Source organism: Juglans microcarpa x Juglans regia, chromosome 8D, assembly GCF_004785595.1.
Source record: "Juglans microcarpa x Juglans regia isolate MS1-56 chromosome 8D, Jm3101_v1.0, whole genome shotgun sequence".
In the NCBI taxonomy this organism is placed as follows: domain Eukaryota; kingdom Viridiplantae; phylum Streptophyta; class Magnoliopsida; order Fagales; family Juglandaceae; genus Juglans; species Juglans microcarpa x Juglans regia.
In genome coordinates, this window is record NC_054608.1 from 27,121,357 (window position 1) to 27,148,048 (window position 26,692).

Below are 26,692 nucleotides of genomic sequence, written 5' to 3' on the forward strand. Positions count from 1 at the left end.
TATTATTATTATTTTTTAGATTTGTATGTTCCAAAAAGAATTGGTTATGTTGAGTAAGAGTGACAATAATTGTTTGATGAACATGACCATCAGCATGAGAATGTAATATGATAAGTATTGTGGTCAATTAGATAGGATAAAGTTGTTGTTGTTGATTGCATTTGTGTTTAATCCACATAGTAAGTTAGGGTTTCTTGCTTTCCACTTGAAAAAAATTCATGATAAGACTTGGGCTTAAGAGTTGGTGACGAGTTCTAGACAATTTTTAGTAGACTTGTACTCGGAGTATAATGCTACATTCAATTCCACCTTGACTAACTGAGAACATGAGCTCCCTCCGACATCTACAACCACAAAAGATGGTGAAGACAATCATGAGTCATAATTTTTTTATGAGTGGTTGCTAACATCTTCCACCACCGGATCTATAGTTGCCAAAACAGAGGTGAACTGGTATATATCATATAGTTGTGAGGCACTCATCCCATCTTTTGAATTATTGATTTGGTGGAGAATTAATGAGTCTAACTATCCTATAGTTGCGAGAACTGCACGAGACTTGTTGGCCATACCTATTTCCACGGTTGCATCAGAGTCAGCATATAGTATGAGAGGTCGTGTACTTGATCATTTTCGAAGTTTGTTGGCTCCAAGAACTGTTGAGACACTTATTTGTGCTCAAAATTGGTTGGGACATCCATCAATGCCAATTGATATTTGAGAGTCCATGGATAATGTGGTGAGTTTTGTTGTAGAATCTGGTAATGTTTTTTTCATTCAATATTCATTTACTTTTATAAATTAATTTAATTTATTTTTCATTATCCAAATTCATTAATATTTGATATTTTAATTTTATTAATGTTTCTATATAGAGTTTGGAGCATAATCAGGCGTCCCAACTATTGAAGATTGAAGACTGCTTGAGAATCTATTTAGATGTTGAAGGTTTAGCACATTTTTATTCAAGAACAATCATTGCTTACTTGCTTAAGAAAATTTGTTTTGATTTGTAATGTGTATTAAATATCTAGTGGAGTTTTTATTTATTTATAGTTATCTAGTAATTAGTATAGTAGTATATACTTAATATTTACTAGTTAGTAATATTATAAATGACATTAAAATTAAAATAAAATTGAATATTTAAAATAGATTTTAAAAATTCAGCAAAAAAAAGCCCAAAATGATCTTGAATAATGAATTGAGCAAAAAAAAAAAAAAAAGGCACAAAAAGATGCTGATTTGGGTAACAAAAAGGGCCCAAAAAGACTGGCCCAAACCGGTACCGACAGTGAGCCAGCCAAAATCGATCCAGCCGGTTCCACACCTTTTATCAGCCAATCTTTTCCCCTAAAAAATATCAGTCGGTCATTTTCGGTTTTAGGCCAAATCGAACCTACCGTGTTGATTTTCACCCCTAGTAGGAGGCAAACGAAAGCCAGAATAGCAAATGGAAAAATTTCATATAACTCTTGAGATTAATAATTTGTTTGATTTGAGATGGAAGGGGGAGAAATATACAAAGAGCATGAGGATGAAACCTTTACAAAGGAGAAGTTTGATAGAGTAGTGGCTAACCCTCAATGGTCAAATCTGTTAAAAAACGTGGAGGTTGAGATACTACATGCAAGCTATTTAAACCATAAGCCACTCCTACTTGTGATCAGAAGCGAGATTGCCTAGATAAGAAGAAAGAAGTGATTATTTAGATATGAAGCAAAATGGTCTTTAGAGGAGGAGAGAGAGACTATTATAAAAGAAGCTTGGAGAAAGAATGTTGTTGATGTAACGACCCGATACAATATTATTAGGGATAAATTATAGATAATTTCATTCGGCCTAAATTAGGTTAATGGGCCAATTATTATAGAAGCCCAATAGAGTATTAAGTATTTTTTTAGAATAGACTACTGGCCTAAGATTTTATTTTGGCGGATATCGAATTTTTATTAGGCTTGTCATGTTAGTGAATATCATTAAATATTTTTATTTTTGGATTAGGTAAAATGTTTTTATGGGCCAAGGAAAATTTGTGGGGCAAGTTAAATTATTTTAGACGTTGAATCGGGGGCCCAAAACTCGGGAAAAATCTCAATCAACGCTCAAAACCCAAGCCCATGAAGCTTGGAACTAGTTTCCACGTCAGGCACGTTCCATGTTTCATGCCATGCACGTCTCTTATGCATGGTTACCCTCTTTTTGTTCTCATCTAGGATTTTTTCCAATTAAACTCTATAAATACACATTTTTCCCTCATGCATGAAGAAGACCCAAGTTGCCGCAGGCTTCTCTTAACCTACTGCTCCTTTACAGTCACGACTCCTTTATGTTCAACGATTGCACCACCATCACAAAAGGGTAGATTACTGCCCAGCCCCATGAAGGAACTATAACTACCATGTTATCTCTAATTTCTCCCCAAAAACTACCAGCCTCCATCTCGCGTAGCCACTCTCTCTCCACCGCAAACCATCACGCATGACCAATGCACCCCAACGCCTCTCCTCTGCTTTAACCCCACGGCAACGGAGCAATGTCACCGTCCACCTTCCATGCACCTTCCTCCTCTATTAGCACCTCCACAAGCCAACCACCAAGAGTCTCTGTTTTAGCCACCCTCTGTCCAGCCAAAATCATTATTTCCTGCTTGAACAACCAAAAAACCAGCCTCTGTTTTATTACTACGCAAATAGAGCAAGTTTCTTGCTCAGCCTACCACCATGCACGACAGCAGCACCACCATCGGGTTCCATTGTTGTCGAACGTTTCATGGAGACATGGATGGACCACCATGCCCAGCCTCCACCTCTCTCGGTAACCTCCCTCCTCTCCCTCACACTATGTCCTCTTTCTCTCGTTCATCTTGTCTCTCTCACTCTCCGTCTCTCTCTCTCTCAGTTGCATAGTCACCCACTCTTCGGAATTGCCATCGAGTTCAGCCAAAAGCCGCCACTAGTTGTTGATTACGGTAAGCCCCTGCCCATTGCCTTTCGCGTAAACCCATTCTCGAATGCATGAAACCAATAGAATGAATTTTAGGTGAGTTAGTTAAATTACAAAAATGTCCCTACTTTTTAGGATAAACAGTTGAGAATAATTTAGTATTAGGAAGATTTTAGGATTTACGAAATTATAAGTTATTTTAGTAGTTTAGATTTTAAATAAAATCACATGTTTAATTAGAAATTCATGCAGATTATGTGTTTATTTTTATAGGGGACCGATTACGTGCCGAAAATAGTGAATTAGTGCAACGAGATAAGCAGCATGATCATACCCTTACACGTATGTACGGTAAACAACATGTATTTTATAAAAATATTACCCATGTACGCCCTCCATTAGAAGCTCATTTTTACGTACGCAAGTCATGATAAAATTATGAAAATCAATAATTTTATGTGAAGAATTATGCATTAAATTATTTATGAAAATTCATGATTTTATGAAAGAAGTTATGCATCAAAAGATTTATAAAAAGACATGATTGTATGTGAGAGTTATGCATTAAAATATTTATGAAAAGTCATGCATGATTTTATGTGAAGATTTATGCATCAAAATGTTTATTAAAAATCATGATTTTATGTGAGGAAATATGTATCACGGAAATTTATGAAAGAATACGATTTTATTTGAAATCTATGATATAATATGACAAGTATGCATGCAATTTCTTTTGAAATTTATGATATGACAAGTATGCAAGTATGATTATGATGAAGTATGAATGATAAGATATGTAACGACCTATGTTATGATATGAAGACGGTACTTATGTTAGAGACATATTACATTGGCAGGTCATACATGTTAATAGTACACCCAATATATCTTCCTTATGTATGTATTCCACAACCTGCGACCATGGACGAAATCAGAATCTACTTAGATTCGCTAACCCTAACTCCCGAGGGTCAATAATGGGTATCCACCTATGATAAGTGAAAAATAAGTTCATGTTCATGTTATTTACGTATATATTTATGAGTATGCACATTTTTCAAGAAACTTTATATTTATTATATTTACTGTATGATGTGTTGCTTATTGAGTATTCGACTCATTTTTGTATATTATTATGTTTTTAAACCATCCCAGGTGATGACATTTATGAGGATGAAACTGCAAGACATGACTTGATCGACGGAGGTGAGGCAGATGCCTAAATAGTTTATGTCATGTTCAGTTTATGATTTAAGGTTTAAATAAATTATTTTGATAAACACGTGATATTTTAGTATTTTTTTAAATAAGTGCTTTCGTAGACTCTATTTTGGATTTTAAGCATTTAATAAAGTTTTTTTTATTTATGAAATCTTTCGCATCTAGCGCATCATTAAAAGAAAAATTTTTAGTCAAGTTTAGTAGTACATTGGCTCCTCGAAAATTCTAAAAATATCTTTATTGGGGAGCGGGGTGTTACAGTTACACAAAATGGCTTCAAAGTAGTAAAGAACAAACTTAAATGGTGTTGAGGAGCTTTATTGAGATGGAGCTCTCAAAATAGGCAAGAATCATAAAAGAAAAAAGAGATATTAACCAATAGAATTAAGAGGGAGCAAAAACATGAAGGGCCTCATAATGCAGTATTCATCAAAACTTTACAAGAGAAATTAGGATTACTGCCAAACAATAAGATATGAAGTGGAGATAAAGAGCAAAAACAAATTGGTATCAATTGGGAAAAAAATAGCAAGTTCTTTCATGCATGTGCCAGTCAAAGAAGAAAAAAGAACTGGATTAAGACAATTAATGATTCACAAGGCAGGACATTGACAGATCAAACAGAAATAGAAGGGCATTCACTTAGTTTTTCAAAGAGATATTCAAGTCTAGAAATCATATTGTGGAGAATATAGTTGCTTTTCTACAATTAGTTGCACCAAGAATCACAATATCTATGAATGTAGAACTAGAAATGGAACTCAAAGTAGAAGAAGTTGAGGCAACAATGAAACAAATGGCACAACTCAAATCCCTAGGGCTTGATGATTATGGGGCTTGCTTCTATCAAACCCACTGGAACACACTTGGGGAGGAGGTATGTCAGGCTATCTTGAGTTTCTTAAATGGGGGAAGGTTAGATGTGGGTAGTAACTTTATTTATCTAGCTTTAATTCTAAAAGTTAATAATCTTTCTATTGTAATTGAGTTTAGACCAATAAGTTTATGTAATGTTCTTTACAAACTTGTATCAAATGTGTCAGCCAATAGATTAAAAAAGGTCATGCCCTATATTATTTCAAGTAGCCAAAGTGCATTTATCTCAGGAAGACTCATAAAAAATAATGTTATAGTGGCATATGAGACTTTGCATATTATGAAAAGGAAAGAAATGTACCATGGCCTTTCAAGCTTGACATGTCAAAAGTTTATGACAAAATTGAATAGTGTTATTTGGAGGCCATTATGAGGAAGCTTGGGTTTGGAGACAAATGGATTTCTTTAATTATGGAGTGTGTTACTACTGTAACATATTCTGTATTGATGAATGGACAACATGGTAAAGTAATAAAACCTTCAAGAGGGTTAAGATAAGGAGACCCTATATCTTTATATCTATTTATCTTATGTGCTAAAAGGCTTAGTGCATTAATAGAAGCATCTGAAAAAAATAGAGAAACTAAGGGACTATCTGTCACAAGGGGGGAGAAGAATAAACTATTTGTTATTTGCTGATGATTGTGTCATTTTTGGAGAGCTTATATTGTAGAATGGAAAAAAATTCAAAATCTGCTGAACACATATGAGATGGCATCTGGTCAATTTTTGAACAAGCAGAAAACCACAGTATTTTTTAGTTCCAATACTGAATGTGCTACTAGAACACAAATCTTGCAAGTGGCTGGAGTCTTTACATGTGGAAGTTATGAAAGATATTTAGGCTTACCATCCATAGTAGGTAAGTAAGTACCATACATTCAGGCACTTATATAGGAGAGGGTGTGGACAAAGATAAATAGTTGGAAGAATACCTTTCTCTCCAAAGCTGGGAAGGAGATTCTAATCAAAACAGTAATCCAAGCTTTGCCAACCTTTTAATGAGTGTATTCAAGATGCCTCAAAAGCTGTGTAAAGAAATAACATCCATGATGGCTAGATTTTGTCAGGGAGTCAAGAACAATGGAACAAAAATTCAGTGGAGAAATTGGAAAAAAATGAGTGATTCAAAAAAATGGGAGGGCTAGGTTTTAGAGATATGAAAAGCTTTAATAAGGCCTTACTTGCAAAACAATGCTGGAGGATCATACAAAATCCTTCTACTTTGGTTGCTGTAGTAATGAAGGAAAAATACTACAAGAATGGAGATTTGGTGGAAGCAAAGCTAGGGCCGAGACCATCCTTGATATGGAAAAGCCTCTTTTCATCTCTTGAACTGATCAGATTAGGCATGGCATGGAGAGTAGGTAATGGCAGAAGAATAAAGATATGGCATGATAAATGGCTCCCAATACAAACTACAAACAGAGTCGAATCTCAGGTGAAAGTTCTGGATAATGAGGCAAGGGTAAGTGAGATCATTGAGGAAGAAACAAGGCAGTGGAAGGAAGATTTAGTACAAGAAATATTTAGAAGGGAAGAAGCTGAGGTTACAAGGAATATACCAATAAGCATCACAAAGTGTTGAAGATAAACTTATTTGGGGCCCCAGTTCCAAAGGCATCTTCACAGTAAAAAATGCATACCATGTAGAACAAAATAGAGTGAGATCAATAAGAGGGGAGCCTTCTAGCCTCTCTGAATCAGAAACTGATTGATAACAGATCTAGAAGCTTGGTGTATTAGGTTCTGTCAAACACTTTATTTGGAAGGTAGCTTATAATATTCTTCCAACTAGAAGTAACTTGTTCAAGAGGAAGATTATTGATTCGACTTTGTGCCCAAGTTGTGAAAGAGAAGAAGAGACAAATGTTCATGTACTTTGGAACTGTCTTGCAGCAACAAATGTATGGTATGAAATGGGGAGCCCAGTTAAAAAAAGGTGAACTGCAGAGGAAGACTTTATGGAGTTGTGGAAGAGAATTAATGAGAGATTAGAGGTTGAAGAGGTAGAATTGGTGGTTTATGTGATGAAAAGACCGAGGTTCAGAAAAAATCTACTGATATATGAATAGAAATTTGAGAACCAGACAAGTTTTCAAGACTGCAAAATAATGCTTACAAGACTTCAGAGCCATATGCGAGATGAACATCACTCTAGCAGTATAGTGAGACAACAGACAAAGTGGAGCACTCAAAAGAGCTATGATATTCTGTATGGAATTGGGACTTGGTTCTAGAAGGAGATGCTCAGGCTGTAGTAAAAGCTGTTACAAACAATGAAGAAATAAACACAAAGTATGGAGTATTAATTGAAGATGCAAGAAGAATGCTTGTGGATAGACTAACTGGAGTCTAAAATTCATCTATAGAGAGAGAAACATGGTAGCTCATAAACTAGCCAAGTTAGCTATCGATATGTTAAGCTCAGTCATGAGTGAGAAAGCTTGTAATGAATATTCAATTGATTCTTATGAACAAAACTACAAGGTATGATTTTATTTAAAAAAAAAAAATAATAATAAACAAATCTAGTCAAAATCGAATTTGACCAATTAATGTTAAGCGGTTTGTCGATCATTATTATTTTAAAAGTAATGCTACATTCAATCGTGAAGTGTGTAAGCGTCATGCAGTTATTTTGAAAAAGAATAGAGTCTACTATTAAAAAATTAATTTTTTTTATATAGATCCCGTATTTATTCATTTTTTTAAAAATAATTATACGATACTTGCATACTCACAATTACAATTATTATTTCTCTTATTTTATTTCCAGGCCAATGGACTAGTTTTCAAATATCTCTTTCACCCTCCCGAGGGAAAAGGTACGAACAGAGAGGGAGTGATAAAAATCAAGGAGAGGAAACGGGGAGGAAGATGGGCTTTCCAACCAGAAAGCCATCCTCAACTGGGAAAGAACCAAAGACTGAAAGTTACTTCCTTTTTGTTTTTTCTGTAAGCAAATCTTGAAAGTTCGAAAACTTTAAGGTTCCCTTCTAAATTTGCTGTGCTTGTTTTTATATCAGGCTCTCTCTCTCTCTCTCTCTCTAATAACAAGAAGAAGGCTTACCAAGAAGCAGAGTGTGAAGCAGAGGATTTATGTCGTCTTGGTTTGATCTGCTATATGGAGCACTGAAGCAGCTCCAGTTGTTCTATTTTCAGTCTCTGTTAGTCCCAACTTTTGTCCCACTCCTTTTGTTCTTCACCTTTTGCATGCAATCTTGGTGCCATAGTCATACCGAAACACAGACTTCCCCGACCTTTTCCATGCGATTAAGATCAAAACGGTATCTGCTTTTTTGTTTGACCTTTAGTTATGTTTCATACTGATTATTGTATTTCTATTATCCAATGCAGCAAGCAACATTCTTTTTGTCTTCATGGAAAGGATTTTGATTGGTTTTAGGATCTTTATACTATTTTGTCTTGTTTTTAAGGAGTAGATTTTTGTGCAGGACTTGTTCTGGAGTAGAGTGCTTTGGTGCTTATCTCAGAAAACATTGCTGCTCTTTCACTTCGAGTTTTAAGGGTTCTAGATTTGGGGTTCTCTTAATATCCAAGATTGACAAAAATATAATTTTTCCCGGATTTTTAACTTACTTCCTCCGTGCTTTCAACCCACAATGCCAGACCTCAAGAATCAATATCTTATTCTAGACAATAACTACCAGAAATTGAGGAGAAAAAGAATTGAAACAAACTTCATGCCTATGAAGAGAATTCGTATTACATACCATGATCCTTATGCTACCGATTCTTCAAGCGATGATGAAGAAGAATATGAGTTTAAGAAAGAAGAATCAATGGGTATTAAGCGCTTTGTCAGGGAGATTTCTCTTCCAGATTTCCAATATGATGATTATTCATGTGCAGAGACTTCTCCACAAAACAATTCCGATAAAAGCAAGGGAAGAATTAGCACTAGTACTAGGATTGATGCCAAGGTTTTCAATGACAAGAAGGTGCTAAGATCGTCCTCTTTATACAAGGGTGTTCGGCGTAGGAAGTATGGGAAGTATATAGCAGAGATTCGAGACCCATTTCAACGCCGCCGGTTGTGGCTTGGTACTTATGACACCGCCGAGGAGGCTGCTGTTGCTTATCAGAACAAGAGGCTTGAGATTGAAAGAGTGCAATTACTTGTGAAGAATAAGATGAATTCATTATCAACTGATCATCCATCACCATCATCTGTGCTTGATGTCTCTGCTTCAGCTCTACTTGGTTGTGGAACTGGAAGTCCAATCAAAGAGGAAGGCAATGCAGAACCACTTCTGGAGGGAGAAGAATCGGTTCTGGCTTTATTAGAGAGTCCTCAAGAGTTAAAGTTGGGATGTTATTCATATGACTGCTCGCTCTTCGGGGATGATTGCATCAGAGATTTCAATTGTAGGAATGACACGGATGTCTATCCAGAGTATGAGGTTGAACATGATTTGGCATGCGATCTTCCTTATCTTGATATTGATTTTGCTAAGCAGGATTTTTCTTGGATTGATGAAACCCTGAATGTGGCATGCCCATAAGTTTTGCAATTAGGAAGAAGTGTAAGAGTATTTGTATTGTAGGTACTCATACTTGAAAGTTTATATCTATTATCTTCAAAATAATAACACAACATCCTGTAGAGCTGTTGAGGCTTTAGCTATTTTGTGGAGATTGGATTACTAGAGCCAAAAGGTCTCTCCCAAATTCCTGAATGAGCATCTAAATCAGGTGTATGTTTGAGTTTTCTCTGTTCCTTTAAAGGCCATCAACTGATTTTAATTCTCAGCCACCGCTGTTCTATATGAGTTCTTTGTAGTATGAAATTTTCTGCTAAGAATAAAAGAGATGTATATTTTTTTTATTGAGAATATAATTTGAAATTCTAAAGTAAAAGCAATCTTACAAACTAACGTGATTTTCCGAATCAATGTCATGTCTGTCGTAGTTTCTTTAGATACCTTGTCTGTTGTTTTTGTACCCATTTATCTTCCAAATTGTTTATTCAACTCTTTGAATTTTCAACATGCTTGGCTCGAAAGTAAGGTCTAGAGCCATACTGAGGAAGGATTTAACTAGTGAGGTTGAGAAAGATTTGATTTGAAGTTTATTGCCAAAAAGCAGAATAATGGTGTGTGGACAGTATTAAAATATAAAAATAAATAATAAAATCTACATATTCTTATTTATTTAAACTTTTAAAATAGTTATTTTACATCATATCATAACGAAAATTCTAAGTTCGAAGTTCGTTTTGTATTGTTTCTTGATAACATCAGATGATTTTACAGAGTTGATTTTTTTTTTATAAAATTCTGTCTCTCATCTAAGCTGAAAATGAAAGATAAAATCCAGGACCCCACCTGCCGCCAGCCATGAAAATCATGGATCTCTTTCAAGTCTTAACTAAATGTGAAAGCTTTAAACCTATAATAACAGAGCTCAGAGCATAGGGTCGTTGATTTAGCCTGTCAATTTTGACGGATATTGTTTGCGGATTATATATCTGGCAAACACTCAGCCATGTTTTAGAAGTCTACCATTTTCATATAAATAAAAATGCTTGAAGAAATCAAGAGGCATGACTTTTTCCAGCAACTTTTAAATCTGTTTGGTTTCTCCATTTATTTCTTATTCTTTCGACAGTCGATATAAGAAGTGTTTTATCTTATCTTATTTTATCATTATAATTTTTTAAAATTTTTATATAAAATATAATAAATAATTTAATTTTTTCAAATTTCAAAACAATAATAATATTAAAAAATAATATTCTAATAATATTTTATTTAACTTTTTACTTTCATCTTATCTCATCTCAACTCACTATCTAAACCGCGCCTAAAAAGATTTGAATCCTCCCAACTATATTATCTCTCGAATTTTCCCCCAAACAAAGGGCATGTTGATTTTGTTGGTCCCTCTTCCAACTTACGCTAAGCAATGACGTGCCAAAGGTCCCTTTCTTCCCCACAAAAGACTTTCTCTTAGTGGTAGTTATTTGGACAGCAAAACAGAAATTATTTGACCATTACCTAATAATAATAATAGTTAAAGCTGGGAATGATATAGCATATACCCCAAGATTTTAATCACCACCACCATCCCCATAAGAAAATTGGCATTTAACATGATTCGGCAATGCAACTATATCCATAACATGGGACGGTCGGGAGATGGCGAAAGACGAGTGAAAATTATTTGATCACAAATGAGTAAGAATAATGTGTAGTTTAGATAGTGAGTTGAGATGAAAGTTAAATAAATTATTATTAGAATATTATTTTAAAATTTGAAAAAATTGAATTGTTTATTATATTTTGTGTGGGAATTTGAAAAATTTGTAATGATTAGATAAGATGAGATGAACTGAAATCAATTCTGAATTCAAACGGGACCTAAAAGGCAATAAAAACGAGTAAATGATTAAGAATTTACGTGATTCAATATTGAAACTTATTTCGAATTACAAAAAAGATTCAGCTATAAAAATATAAAGATTACAAAGCTCTAAATCACTATTTATTGCCATGAATATAAAGAGAGAGGCCTCCTTATACAAGTAGTTCCCCTTCGAATTTGATGTTTGCCTTTTATTTGTGAGTGTCTGGTTTTTCTCGTCTTTACACCTTTTAAATGCATGGGCTAGAATTGTCGCCCTAGCACCTTAAGCTAAGAATTTCAACAATCACGTTAATATTCAAATAAATATTAGGGGTTTTTTAAAATAAATTTAGTATTTGATTTTATCTAAATCTCTTTTGTAAGCGTTTTAAAGGTCTATATTAATATTAAAATATAGAACATTGAATCAATTTTGTTAGTAAACTTTGTATGTTAGTCCGAGGCCTAGGATCCCTTGAAGTGTCCTATAAAGTAGACTTGGAATTTCTCGAATTACCCCGAGTTATCCCGTATGGATTCAATTAAGGGTATGTTTGAGATTACAACTGTTCTCAAACTACTTTATTACTATTCATAAATGATCAGAGATACTCTTAACATCCAAACGGAACCTAATTGAACACGTAACATAATATCACTTTAGCACTATGCTATCAAAACAAGCTTCAAGATGTGAAATGGCTCAGTAGCTACTGTTCATCTCAAAACATGAAACACATTAAAGAGGGTTCAGAACTGCATAGAAACCACAAATGAAAAACTTCCATCTGAACAAAATTGCAGCACTTAAAAGGTATATGAATCAGATGAGCACAGTAATACAATATGGCGTGCTCATAAATTGTAAAATTGAAAGTTTCAAGGCTACATTGGGACATACATAGAATGGATGCGGCATCAAAGTTGCATTAACATTTCCTGTTAGAATGAATTCTGTTCAGATATATTACAATGCTTCTTTTAACATGGTGAAGTCAATTTGACATGAAAATCCTACCGAAATGCAAAACAAGGAGAGCCCCACCTTGCAGGACAGAATAAACAATGCATAAGAAGTGTACCACCATCAAAACGTGGCATATAGCTGGTTCCCAAAACCTTTGGAACTCCAAGAAATAGAGCTTTGCAGAGTGTACACACCCCGGTGTGCGGGGTTGATTCAGAAGCAGCACTATTCAGTTCCTTTGACATCATCTGCAAAAGCCAATTCGCACACGAGAGCAAAATGGTCGCTGCCCCATTTCTGCAAATTTACATTGATACTTCATGAATCCAGCCTTATACGGAGACCACAGATCATGTAACAAGCTCACATCATTTATAACTGCATATATTTAAATGGCTAGCCTCGTCTGTTAGACGAAAGATAATATAGGCCAATCATCATTCAGTGATGTCACAAACAATTTGCATAAAAAACTACAAAACCCTAGATGAATAGCATGTGCTGAATTTGGTGTATATCCATGCAAAGTAATCCCTGTGTTGTAACATGACTGCCTGGCCTTTAGGACCCCAAACCATTACTCGTAGTATCAAAAACAAGTAACCAGACACTGTAACACTCATCCTATTAGAAGATATCATGTCATTAAATATTAGTGCTTATATAAGTAATTTTAATAGCATGACATTTTATGATAGGTTGGAAGTACCACATCAGCCATACTTCCGGAGTACTTAATAATTTTCCCTAAAAAAAAAAAAAAAGAGCTACTAGACATCATTTATGATATCTTCTCCTTTCCACCTATTAGCTGAAATTTCATGTTGCTTACACTTCGTTGAATTAAAGACAAAAATGAGGTGGTCCAGGAAATTGAAATTACTATCACTCTCCACCAGCTGTTCCTAGTACAACCCCTGTGTCTTACGCACGTAAAAACTATAGAGCATACTCTTCCAAAAGTCCTGGAGAAGAATTGTGACTGATGCAGAAATGGTCAAATCCGAATGCTCTCAATTAAACTTAGCTTATAATTGCATAATTGAGTTTGTGAATGATACAGAAATGGCCATATCAAAAAAAAAAAAAAATTGTGACCGATGCAGAAATGGCCATATACAAATCCCCTTGTTTTTCTTTTTTTTGAAGAATTAAGATGCTAAAATAAAAATTGTTACCAATTTAAAAAATCTCCCATAATATTGCAAGAGAAGTATCTCAAACAAAATATTCACATAATTTAATTATGACGTGATAGATCAAGCTCAGTAGTTACAGAGATGAAAGGTACCTCACTTGGGAGCCCTCCACTTCTTCTTAAACTATTAATGGGTAAGGTCTCGAGAACTCTCACAGGAACAAGTTCTTCTGTATGCCTGTGTTGATCAAACACATCATTAACAAAATTTTCAGAGGAAAACATGGTATTATATAATTTTGTTTTTTTGGTAAAATTGAACTACCAAATATAATCAACTGTTCCCATAAACTTAGAGTGGTATGACGTTGCCAAGGGTTCCCCATGATTATCTCTAGTTCTAGAGCTTCCCTGCATCATTTAAGTACGGATTACGATAAAAAACAGAAAGAAATACACAAAGGAAAATATTTAGCAGAACAGGAGACAAATTTCTTCTTTAAGGAGATTGCAGTATTCATGGTCTCACTTGGGTCAGGCATCAACCTCAAGATTCATCAAGTACATATCTACTTCCCTTGAATAAGTAAATTGCAATATCCCGACAGAACTTGAAAATTTGCCCTATACAAGATATTATGAGAAGATACAGGCTTCTTACAGGAACCCCAATATATGCACTGCAGAGCTTTAATTGGTGTTGAACATGGGTGACTCCTCCAATACCAGTTGCAAGCCTTAATTCTTTATCACTCCATCTATACAACAATGGCTTCGGGATGGGCATCCAAGCACCACGTCTGATATAAACCAATCAAATTATAGTAACCGTGATAGTGATGACAAATAACATGAATTGCTTAATATTTACCACCATGCTATAAACATTGAAGATGCAATGGAAACCTGCCTTGTATTTTATTAAAGTACACTTCCATGAAAAATACAAAAGGGTGAAGGATTAATGCCTCTTCATAATTCTGTTCATATTTAAGAGTGAACCTTTTTTTCCACCTGCTGGGTCACTCCAGCCGCTGGCAGTGGGCGAGAGACTCAGAACCGCAGTTTCTTTCCAAAGAACAGGATACATACATACATAAATATGTACACACACACACACACACACACACACACACATACACACAAGCAGATGCTCTCCTTTGATATATTACAATGCTTTTTTATTTATAGTTATGGAAAACACCCCCATTCTAAATTTCAAAGGATCTCATTTATTTACATATCTGATTAGTGTGCTCAATTTAATTATATATTTATTTGAACATTTAGGTGCTAAGATGAAAAGGAACTTAGAGATTAAATTGTTTTAAGTCCATGTCGCATCAATTTAATGACCAAGAATCCAAGATCAATCGCCAGGAATTCCAGAAAATACCTGGCTGCATTCTCATTCTGAAATCTGAAGTCTCTACACTGAGATGCATATTCAAGCTGTCCTGAAATTTTCCTGCGGTCATGTAGTTGGACGTCCAACTGCAAAAATTACAGCAACTTAAGCAAGTCATATAAGACCCCCCCCAACTGGCGTAGACAACTCAGGCTGTCCCAGGAATGTGGAAACATAAACATACAAGGATTACTGGCTTGACCAACTAGAAGAACGAGAACTCACCTCTGATGAGGCCAGAAACTGATAAATTGGACTCTGGCCACAGGATGAAAAGAAAACTTAAGATATAATAAAGTGATAATGAAATTTAGATTTCGCATTGTATCTCAAATTGGAAACTGTTTGATCAATAATGTCCTTGCTAGATCTCACCTGCGGAATGCTATTTAGATCCCCTCCAATTACTACTGGGATGTCACCCCATTGCCGTGATAGTTTGTAAGCTCTTTCAAGAAACATTCGGACCTACAGCATTGTAGATTGGACGCTAACATACTCCCACAGTCAAAATAAGAAGCATACAGAGATCTGATTGAAAATCAAAATATCCTTGTTCTTTTCTAGTAAGTTGATGCAACGGAATATCATGGCATCACAACCATGAGTTCAAAGATACAATTTGACGCTATTTCCATTCCCAAAAAAAGGGAGAACAAATTAAGGAAAAAAAAAAACAGACACACAGGTATTTGCACACACAGCACATATGTACAAGCAGAGAGGGGAAAGGGAACTATAAACCCTTGAGAATCTTATAAACTGAAAACATTCTACAGGAATTTTGCCTCTTTTGCAGTGAGTAAAACAGTTAGTACCTGACCTAGCTTGATGTCTCCACGATTTGGGTTGAAGAGTACATGTATATTTCCAACCAGTAATCTTCGATTTCGAATGGGCGGAGACCTATCGTTGTGTGCTTAAGTCAGTGATTAAAGTGGCAATATGTTCTCCTAAATAACATAGACAACAGACTAACATATTGATTTGTTATGACAAATTATGTACAGCATTTGAGGAAAAATCACACGTACATATATCAATCTTTTTTTTTTTTAAAAAGTAAATCTTATGAATAATAATAGTTTAAAACAGATTACATATGAAATAACACCTTGCTTCATATAATCAGCAAGGTATGTCAAACAGTATGAGTGAACAAGAAGGCAAAATTCTTGTAGAAATTTTGTGGTGCAGATTTTTTTTTTTTTATCTCTCGAGCATGCAAGAAAAGTTTACCTTCAGGTTAAACTGTCAACGACAAAGCAAAAAGTAACTTTGTTCATCGATTCAAAAACTACATTTTCCAGCAGCAAAACTTCTTCAGGATATGTACAGGTGAGGGTTAAATTGTGTTCCTTTATATTTTTATAAAGGATGGGTTGAAGGTTTCTCCCATAATATATTATCCTTAGACTCTAGGGGGTTCTCAAAGCAGGCTCAGTAGAAGACTTTCCAGCTTTTTTTTTTTCTTTTTTTTTTTTTACTTATTTTGTTTGAACCAGTTCTTTTCAATAACTTACATTTTTATAAGAAGAATAAATTAAAATAGAAAGCATAAAATGGTGTAAAATGATAGAGACACACATGAGATTCGTCTCTTCTCAGTTCAGCCCCAATGAAGTAAGATATCAAATTTCACAATGCTCATAATTTTTCCTCAGTTGTATGAGATTTTTTATGCATATACACAACAAATACAGGCATAAAAAATATAACTTACATGGATGCTTGGGTATATTTGGACTCTGATTGATTCTGAATCAGCTGTGTATGAAAAAAGAGAATATAAATATATAAAAACCGTTACATAAAAAAAAAAGTATAACATCTAAAAGGAAAACATATGACCAAACTGAAGCATAAAAGGATTTCCTGCAACAAGAAAGCAAGTAAAGTAGAATAATACAAAAGATATCACAGAAATAAAAGTAAATATAAGGACAAAAAGTAAAAAGAATTGGATGATGCCAGAGTGTCTACATGCATTTCTCAGCAAACTGAGAAACACCATTTATATTTAAGAACCATAGCCCATAAAGTTACATCAAAGCATCAGGCCATAAAAGTAAACCATCGGAAGAGATTATACAAATTATACAAATTAACACCAGCGGAAGAGATCAAAGGAAAACCAGATTACAATAAATTGAACTCTGCATACCTCTAAAACACACAGTTGAGCAACATTGTCACGAAGGCCAAAACTCCTGAACTCTATGTTTTCTTGATGCAAAAGGGTAAATCTGTTCCGAATATGATTTTGGTAAAATTGCGATATTCAATATAATGAAAATGATAATGAACAAGAATAATTAAGCTTACTGCAAAAGATGTGCTCTTTAGCTATAAAACTGAAGTTGCAAGATGGCGAGATGCATGCTCAAAATAAAAAATGGAAATGCCTCCATGCTTCTTTTTAGATGTTTGAAGTTTGAATTTACCGTAGTAAAAGAAGAAAGAAAAGAGGTGAACAAAAAAGTTACTTCCAATAAGATAAATAACAGATGAGTTGCATGATAAAACTGATTACTTGAATCACTATAAGTTAAGACTATAGTAAGACAAAAGGAGTTTGCAATTTACAAAAGGGTCAAGGCCTTACAATTTGTCTTTCCAGAATATTGCACACCCATCATATGCTTCACCCGTTCGAGCCTGTAAATCATTTTTAAGCAACTAATCTGGATTTCACAATGAAAACACAGTAGTCGGACTAGACATAATCATAAAAAATACCTTCGTTTACCTTGTAAACACCTACAAAGCCTTCTGTTTGAAAAAGATCATCTAAATCTTCAAAACGATCAACCTCCTGCTACCATGAGAGTGGGTATGAGAATGTAAATGGAAAAGAAAAAAAACCATTACAATAAGCCTCAATCTCAAGTGCCGTTGAATATGTAGCTGATATGATATGAATCTTAGACGATTGTTAGAAAGCAGATTCAACTTTCAACTTCCTAAAGACAGTCACAGAGAAGTTACATAACAGAGTACGGCTCACCTATTTTCCCTTCAAAAAAAATGAGAAGCATTCACAGTATAGCAAACAACTGACTCAAATAGAAAAATCTTGATGAAAAGAGATCAAGGAACACTATATAACAGTAATTGCTTTTCTCATGATATATATATATATATATATATTTTTAAAGTAATTGCTTTTCTTATGATATCAAACCAATAGCTTTAGGTTTGTTAACAAATAAGAATCCAACTCTTGCAACTGTATGAGATTAATATCATCTACCATTCATAAGGAATTTGAGCGAATTACCTTTAAAGTCTAGGAAAGCCTATGTATAAATGTTATAAAAGTTCACAATGAATGTCAAAGAGCAAGAAAAAAAAATGTTATCTCAATTCCCTTTTGATAATTTAAAACGTTCACAAACAACCACACAGACAACAACAACAACTCTGCATATACATATGTGCATAAACAATGAAAAGCACGTAATTTACCTGGAAACACAGAATGCTTGCATTGTAATTATTGATCTCCTCATGTATAAGGATTTTTCGCTGATCCCACTCCAAGAACTCAGGAGGGACTTTACAATACAAATCTGGATGGTTTGATGCATTGTTGACACCTAGTATATTGTATGAAACAATCACAAGCTTATCTGCAGAGGAGATGAAAATGGTTATGGCATAACCAAAGTGATAAATATGTGTCTAGCCCATCATGCCCACCCACCACAAACACACACGGATAGATAGATAGTCCATATTCATTTATTGTTAGTTCCAAAGTATAGTTAATCATTATTCCATTATGAATATCAGTTCATCCTCAAGCAGCCTTATTGCAGGATCACTAGAATAATGAAAGCTTTGATCAAGTCAAAATGCTGTCACTCGGATTCCACATAGTTTTGATGCGTAACTCCAAAGTAGTCATATGGTACTAACTAAGAGGAAAGAAATAAAATCCATAGGATTCATTAGTATTTTTTTTTTCTTTTTTTTTCCTTTTTTTTTTAATTCTCAAATCAAAGACGCCATTAGAAGACCTCATTAAAATTGGATTTTTTGTAACTTGCTGGACTGTAGATCACCAAAAAAAAATCCAAATTACCATCGGTCAAACTGTAAACCAACACAATAGAAAATTAGAAATTTATCTACAACTTCAAATTATGCACTTTTAAGTCAAAACGTTTTCTTTTCCAGTATTTGAAAATTCACGGAAGTAAACTGGCAAGATACCAAAAACAAAAATTTATGAACTAAGATGTGAATTTACTAGGAAATATTGCACGTATTGACAATCAAGTATACAGCTAAAAATGAAAATAGTTAAACTAAACTTGGTAATTGTACTATAAACATTTAAACATGTGTAATTTATGTTTATAATTTTAAAAAATAAATAAATAAAATAAAATAATTTACTGTTAGAGCCATGTATTACCTTTGCAGTCCGAAAAATCGCGGGAAGAGGAAACCCATTTGCGGTAAGTAACCTCTGTAGCTCTCGAGTTTCTAACCCTTTTCTTCCTGCGCTTTCTTAGCGAAGAACTCAGGTGGTCGAACCGGTTACAATTGGGTAAGATCAGAGGCGAGTCGGGTATTAGGGTTTGGATTTCCAGTCCGGAGACTATTCCACTTCTGTGCTTCTTAGTGCGGTTGCTATTCTTATCACTACAATGAGATTCTTCAGCGTCAGCATGGCGATGCTTGCGCTTGGTCTGATTGGCGACGCGTGAGTTTGAGGGCTCCGGAGGCGGTTTTTGGTGGTGGCCTCGAGTCATGGTGCCGGAGATTCAGATGGTGGTGTGCGGGATAAAGATTCTGACGGCTTTTGACCGGCGGAGTGGCTGTTGCTCCGACGGTTTTGTAGGGTCTGTGGGTTTGTATGCGAGTAAAAATTAGAAACTCAATTCATCTCCCTCGACATTATAATTATTTTAAATTCCTATACGAAAATAATAAATAATTTAATTTGTTTTAAATTTTAAAATAAATTTCTTAAATTTTTATATAAAATATAATAAATAATTCATTTCATTAATAATTTTGATATTAATTAAAAAATACTCAATTATGAATCTAAGTTTAATTATAAATGATATATATACTAATGCATATAGACATATAAATATACAACTCATTTATATAAAACATTTTAAGCGAGTTAAAATGGATTGAACAAGTTGAAACAAGTTAAACGGGTTTTATTTTTCGTTAATCCAAAAAAAATTTATTATTAAATAGATTATGCAACTCGTGTTGTTTTGCCCATTATTTGTACGAATTCTGTTAGAATTTTAGGATCTAATCTATTTAATTAGGGACTCATTTAAATAGTGAAATAAGATAAGATGAGATTGTTTTAGATAAGTTGAATAAAATATTATTTAAATATTATTATTATTTTGAGATTTGAAAAAATTAAATTATTTATTATATTTTATATGAGAATTTAAAAAAATTATAATGTGAGATGAGATGGATTGAAAGTATTTCTATACCCAAACAGAGCCTTAGTAATGTTCATGTTGATCCATATAATCTTCTTATAATTTGACAAGATATGAACATTGAAGACAACTTGCAAACATAAATTATCACTCTTAGATCAACTCTATAGCCCCGTTTGAATTGTGATCTTAGTTCAATATAATTTTAAACTGAGTTTAGTGTCAGTTTGGATCTTAAATCCATCTCAACTCATATTATCTAATCATTACAATATTTTCAAATTTTAACACAAAATATAATAAACAATTCAACTTTTTTAAAATCTAAAATAATAATAATATTAAAAAATAATATTCTAATAATATTTTATTCAATTTTCAACTTTTATCTCAACTCAACTTAACTTAACTCAACTCAGTTTAACATCTAAATGCAGCCTAACTAAACACTCAACTCTCAAATCACTAAACTCATTTCAACTCAAAACATCTTTTTACACGGGATCCACAACTTTTTTCAACTCAACATATCTTTACATGCTAGACCTACAACTTTTTTTAATTTCTCATAAATACATCTAAATTTATCTTAACATCCAAACATATCTAAACTAATATTAGGTGGGTTCCACAAAATTTACTCAATCATCTCAACTCATTATTATTTTGAAATAACTCAATTCATCTCAACTCAACTCAACATCCAAATGAAGCTTAGGCTTTGTTTGGTTGCAAGATTCAGCTGAAATTAACTTAGTTCAGTCTAATTTTAAACTAAATCTAACATCCAAATACTCAACTCTCAAATTATTAAATTCATTTAAACTCAAAACTTCTTTACACGTAAAATTCACAATATTTTTTAACTCAATACATCTTTATACATGAGATCTATAACCTTTTCAATTTTTCATAAATAATATTAAACTTATCTTAACATTTAAATATATTTAAATTCATTTTAAAAAAACCTTACATAACTTATTTTATCTATTTAATTTATTATTATTTATAAAAAATTTAATTTAATTCAACTCACCTTAACATCAACCAGTGTGATGGATTGGAATGCATCAATCGTGTGATGGATTTCTCCCCGAAGGGTGCTTCGTCCGGACCACATTCATGGGACGTGTGATGGATACCTCCGCCCTTGTCTCCAATTGTTTTTTTAATATAATTTCGACATTTTTGGACTTGAGGCTCACGTACTACGTGTGAAGTTGAATTGACATGATTTAAGACGTGTGCCACCATTCTTTTGGCTTTTACAAACTTCTAGTACATGATAAGATCGAGATCAATTACTAAATAGTACTGTATAACCTGCAAACTTTTAAGGTTATATTTGACATCACCTCGTACTATTTTAATATTATTTATAAATTATTCATAATTTTTTTATTATTATTTATAAATTATCTAAAATTACATTCACATCTAACCTAAATTATCGTAATAAAGAGAAATAATGCATTTAAAGGTAAATTGACCTTTTTATATTTTAGAAAGAGTAATTCCCATTTCATAATCCAATTTAATTTTGTTTTGAGAAAGAAGAGCAAAAGGGGTGAGCAATGGTTTAATGCTGGTGGGCTGTCATTTTGTGAGATGAAATTTTGGAGACTTTCCTGAAGAGGAAGAGAAAGGAGAAGAAGTTCAGGTCCATAATATTCCCACCATAGTGAGAACCATTTCGGGAGTGTTTTAATTTCTTGTAATTTATCAAAATGAAGGAACCATGAATGACGCAAATTTTTGTTTTGTTTTAAAAACATTTTTGTCCATGCTTGCTGGTAATCGTAATAATCATAATAAGGAGGATCATAGGGATGAGAAAATTTTCTTGTCAAGTAGGGATTTTTTCCCCATTGTTCCAGGGTGAGAACTTGCTTAATAGTGACTTTATGAAAGGCAATAATTGGAGACGCTGGTGGAGAAGGTTGAGTTTGAAGGGAACAAGGAATTTCTGAGAGAATAATTGAGTCAGTATCTACTAATATAAATTCATAAAAATGCTGGGTTTTCTTAATGTTTTGTGGAACATAATGCCAGTCCGGTAGGAGAAAGGCATCAAGTAATTTCTGAGGGTCAGACAGATGTTGTATTTCAGATTCAATAGGAAAGACCGGATGCCAGTGAGATTTGATAATAATAGGAGACGAAGAAGGTTGAGATAATAATGGAGGATTAATAATTTGGGAAGGAGAAGGAGGAGAAACAGCTTTGGAATAGGTTAGTAATTTTGGAGAGGCTAATGGTGAAAATGGATTGTAAGAGGATCTAATATTTTGTGGTAATGATCCCAATACCGTATAAGGTCTTGGAGTTGCAGAAGGACAAGGTGAAGGATAGGGAGGAGATGGCGGCCGTGCGTATGAAGATTTGGATTTTATTTTGGACTTTGAAGATGACATGATTTTCCCTGTAAGAATTCTCGGGATAGAAAATCAGGAAGAGAATTAGATTCTCCTTTAATATGCTCAATATCAAAATCAAAAATACTTAATATAGCTTGCCATCTGGCAAATATTTGTTTTGCAGCCAGGTTTTTCACATCTTTAATTAAAACTTCCTTGGCTGATTTGCAATCTATTCTAAGCAAAAACTTTTGATTCAACAAATCATCTTGAAATTTAGAAATACATAATACAATAGCTAAAATTTCTTTTTTAATAGTACTATAATTCTTTTGAGTAGGATTCCAACATCCTGAATGGAATCGAACTATTTGTTCCGAGTTGGATGATAATTTTTGTTTCATAATTCCTCCGTAACCTATATCAGAGGCATCTGTTTCAACAATTTTAAAAGTATGAGGAGATGGAAGTCCTAAACATGGTAATTTCTTAATATGAGCTTTAATCTGTTTTATAATACTAGTATGTTTTTCTGTCCAAGGAGGTGGATTCTTTTTTAATCTTTTAAATAATGGTTTGCATAATGGTCTGAGAGATTGGTAAAAATCTGCAACATAGTTGAGACTTCCTAGAAATCTCTGTAATTGATTTTTATCTTTTATTTCATCTGGAAATTTATCAGCAAATTCTATTGCTCTACTAATTGGTGTAATAGTTCCTTGATAAATTTCATGTCCAAGGAATCTAATTTTCTCTTGGAATAGTTTTATTTTTGATGAGGAGACAACTAATCCATTTTGTTTGATAACTTGAACAAAGATATTTAAATGTTTCCAATGTTGTTCAATAGATGAAGAAAATATTAATACATCATCTATATATACTATTGAAAAATAAGTGAATGGAGTAAAGATTTCGTTCATAATATTTTGAAATTCACTAGGGGCGTTTTTTAATCCAAAGGGCATAACATTCCATTCAAAATGTCCAAAGGGGACTGTGAAAGCTGTTTTATACCGATCTTTTTCAGCAATTTGGATTTGCCAAAACCCGCTTTTCATGTCGAATTTTGAAAATATTGTAGCATTATATAATCGGGATAATAAATCTTTTTTATTAGGAATTGGGTATCTAATCCATTGTAATACCTTATTTAAAGGTTTATAATTTATTACTAAACGAGGAACTCCTCTTTCTAATTCTGCCTGTTTTTGGACATAAAAGGCAGCACAACTCCATGGTGATTTACTTTTCCTTATTAATCCTTTTGTTTTTAAATCATTAATTTCTTTTTTACAATATTCTAGTAATTCGTTATTCATTTGGATAGGTCTAGCCTTAGTTGGAATGTTTTTTTCAGAAAATTCTTTTTCATAGGGTAATTCAACTATGTGTTGTTTTCTATTCCAGAAGGCATTGGGTAGGTTAGCACATATTTCATTTTCAATTGTAATTTTGAAATTATCAATTTTTTGGGTTAATAATGGGTCTTTTAACTGTTCTCGAATTCTTTTATATTTTAATTCTTGTTTTAAGAAGTTTATTTGGTTTTCCTTTCTTCTAATTTTATCTTTTGTTAAGAAATTAATTTCTCTGGTTAATGAAATTTTCTTTAAAGAGTTAATTTCTTTTGGTACTGGGGGAAATATGAACTTAAATTGTATTTCTTGTCCAAGTATTTTAGTAGAGATTCCTTCTTCTGTTACAGAGAAAGGGTAAAGTAGTGCAAGAAAGAGATTTCCTAAGATTACTTTGGTATTAATATTTTTTACTAAGATGAATGTTGTTTTAAAGCAAAGTCCATTATTACATATATGTGCATTGGATAATTTATAATTTATATTTAATTTTGCTCCATTGGCTTGGGATAATGTTTCTCTTGTTTTTTCAAAATATTTAGAAGGTATTAACCCCTCTTGTATACAATTTAAGTCTGCTCCTGTATCTAATAGGGCAATTGTAGTAAAAGAGAATTCTTGATTAATTGAAACTGTTATTTCAACATACCATTTTTGAAAATTTATCTTATTAAGAATATTAATGAAATTGTCCGTTTCATCTAATGTTGAACATTCTCCCTGTTCAATATTATGTTTTTCTTCATGGAAGTTTTTCCCATTTTTCTCTATTTTTAATAATATAATTTCTTGTAATAGTTGTTCGTTTGAAACTTCTAATTTAAGATTAGATGTTTTTAAATTTCTAATTTCCTGTTTTATCTCATTGATTTCTTGTTGTATATCTTGAATAGTAATTTTCTGTTTGTCAGTTTTAAATCTACTTATTATTTCTGAAAAATTGTAAGGTGTTGAGGATGAAGTTATTGTAGTATTTTGATTATTAAATGTATCTTTTAATTTTTCTAAATAATCTTTTCTTTCTTGAGGGTTGTTGATTTTGTCTATTAATTCTAATATAATGTCTTCTTGTTTTGAAAGTACATTAATGGTTTTGTTACAGATACAATTATCCTTACTTAAACAATTACAGATATGTACTTTATCTTCTTCTAATTCACTATCGGAAGATTGTTCTGAAAAGCTTGATTCTTTTAATTGATAAATTTCTTCTTCTTCTGAAGAACTAACCTCATCTTCACTTGATTTTATTATAAAAATGTCTATTAATTTATCTTTTAGTGTTTCGGGTATATCTAATTCATTAATTTGTTGTTTAACTTTACAGTTTGATTTGTAATGTCCTATTTTTCCGCATTTATAACAAACAATCTGCTTTTTCTTTTTATTAGTCTTTTTAGAATTTTTTAGTGGCTTATTATATATTTGTTTATCTTTTATCTTTTTATAAGGTTTTCTGTATTTTCGTTTTTTATTGGAATAATTGTTATAAACTCTTTTTCCCTTTTTGTGTCTTCTTGAGGGGGCTAATAAAGGAGTGTAACCAAATTGTTCACAAAAAGTACCTAATTCTTTTCTAGCAAACTTCTTTTCTTTCTCCATTTGCTTTTTTAATCTTAAATCATTGCACATAGTTAATCCAGTTCTATTAATCTTACTTATTATATCACCATATGTAAGATTATGAAAATCAATAGTACCGTCTGATCTTAATAATGATTCTCGTACCTTTTGGGCGAAGTAATATGGAAGTCCGGCTATGAACTTTTCCTTCCAGTATGGCTGTTGACAATCATTTCTGATCATAACTTTAGTTAGAAATACATCTTTATACCAACGGAAATCAGATAATTGAGGGCATTTAAGATTAATCAATAAATCACTAGTTCTTTCTTTAAATTGAACGGGATCACCTACAAAGTGTTTGGTTAATGCATATATTAATGTATTGACAGCATCTTCTAGGGGTAAATCATTTTCCGTTTTAATTATTTGCATATTTTCATCATATTTATAAGCTGTTAATATACGTGACCTTTCATCATATGAAAGATAATGATCCCACCAACCCTTTAGTTGGCCAGTAAATCCTGTAACAATAATGTGTGCTACCTGATGATCAGTTTTTCTGTTACTTTTATAGACGTTGGCTACCATAATCATTTCTTGAAAATGATTTAGTATTTCGTATTCAGATAATCCGTCTATATTCCATTCGTATAATACATCTGGTGCGAAGGCTGATCTTACTATATGTTCTCTTTCCTCGAATTGCATATCCGGTGGAGTAGGTCTGGGATATCAATTACGAGTAATAGAGACATGATGTTTTGAATCTCTAGCCGAAAAGTTATTAACATGATCTCCTCTAATCTTGTTTATCTGTAAATCTAGATTTTTAAATTGGTTTTCAATATTACTAATTTCAGAGTCAGATATTACGGGTGAGTCTATTTTGCTTAATACATTAATATGTGGTTGTTTTGAGGTGGTGGCAGTGTTGCTAATAGTTAATTTTTCTAATTTACTAGATATTTGTTCCAATAAATCATTTTTGTTTTTGGAAAATATTGATTTCAAATGGGATGGAATTTCGTGGGGAATAAATAAG

General features: G+C 33.0%; 2 protein-coding genes across 2 annotated transcripts; one reads left to right on the forward strand and one right to left on the reverse strand.

The window, feature by feature from the left end:
* The first annotated feature begins 7,840 nt into the window (after positions 1–7,840).
* Positions 7,841–9,896, forward strand: LOC121242593 (ethylene-responsive transcription factor ERF118-like). The gene is made up of 2 exons (XM_041140495.1): positions 7,841–8,336; positions 8,505–9,896. Exon 2 carries the CDS (start codon positions 8,673–8,675, stop codon positions 9,573–9,575), a length of 903 nt encoding a protein of 300 aa, XP_040996429.1. The 5' UTR covers positions 7,841–8,336; positions 8,505–8,672; the 3' UTR covers positions 9,576–9,896.
* A 2,359-nt stretch (positions 9,897–12,255) lies between these two features.
* LOC121242594 (carbon catabolite repressor protein 4 homolog 5) lies at positions 12,256–19,813 on the reverse strand. Its single transcript, XM_041140496.1, has 14 exons — positions 19,355–19,813; positions 18,400–18,563; positions 17,681–17,746; positions 17,537–17,589; positions 17,096–17,177; positions 16,655–16,698; positions 15,750–15,837; positions 15,307–15,399; positions 15,157–15,189; positions 14,920–15,017; positions 14,185–14,323; positions 13,849–13,934; positions 13,677–13,761; positions 12,256–12,682 (listed from the first exon to the last, which is right to left on the reverse strand). The coding sequence occupies exons 1-14, from the start codon at positions 19,692–19,694 to the stop codon at positions 12,611–12,613; spliced, it is 1,443 nt and encodes a 480-aa protein (XP_040996430.1). The 5' UTR covers positions 19,695–19,813; the 3' UTR covers positions 12,256–12,610.
* Between the last annotated feature and the right edge of the window lie 6,879 nt (positions 19,814–26,692).

What these genes read in the sequence shown, in the direction of transcription:
- LOC121242594 (XM_041140496.1), bottom strand. Translation starts at nt 19,694, where the DNA reads ATGACTCGAGGCCACCACCAAAAACCGCCTCCGGAGCCCTCAAACTCA. An exon ending in GAGACATCAAGCTAGGTCAG is followed by an intron (nt 15,400 to 15,749) that starts GTACTAACTGTT and finishes ACAATGCTGTAG; the next exon opens with GTCCGAATGTTTCTTGAAAG. An exon ending in GTGGAGGGCTCCCAAGTGAG is followed by an intron (nt 12,683 to 13,676) that starts GTACCTTTCATC and finishes GTAAATTTGCAG; the next exon opens with AAATGGGGCAGCGACCATTT.
- LOC121242593 (XM_041140495.1), top strand. Translation starts at nt 8,673, where the DNA reads ATGCCAGACCTCAAGAATCAATATCTTATTCTAGACAATAACTACCAG.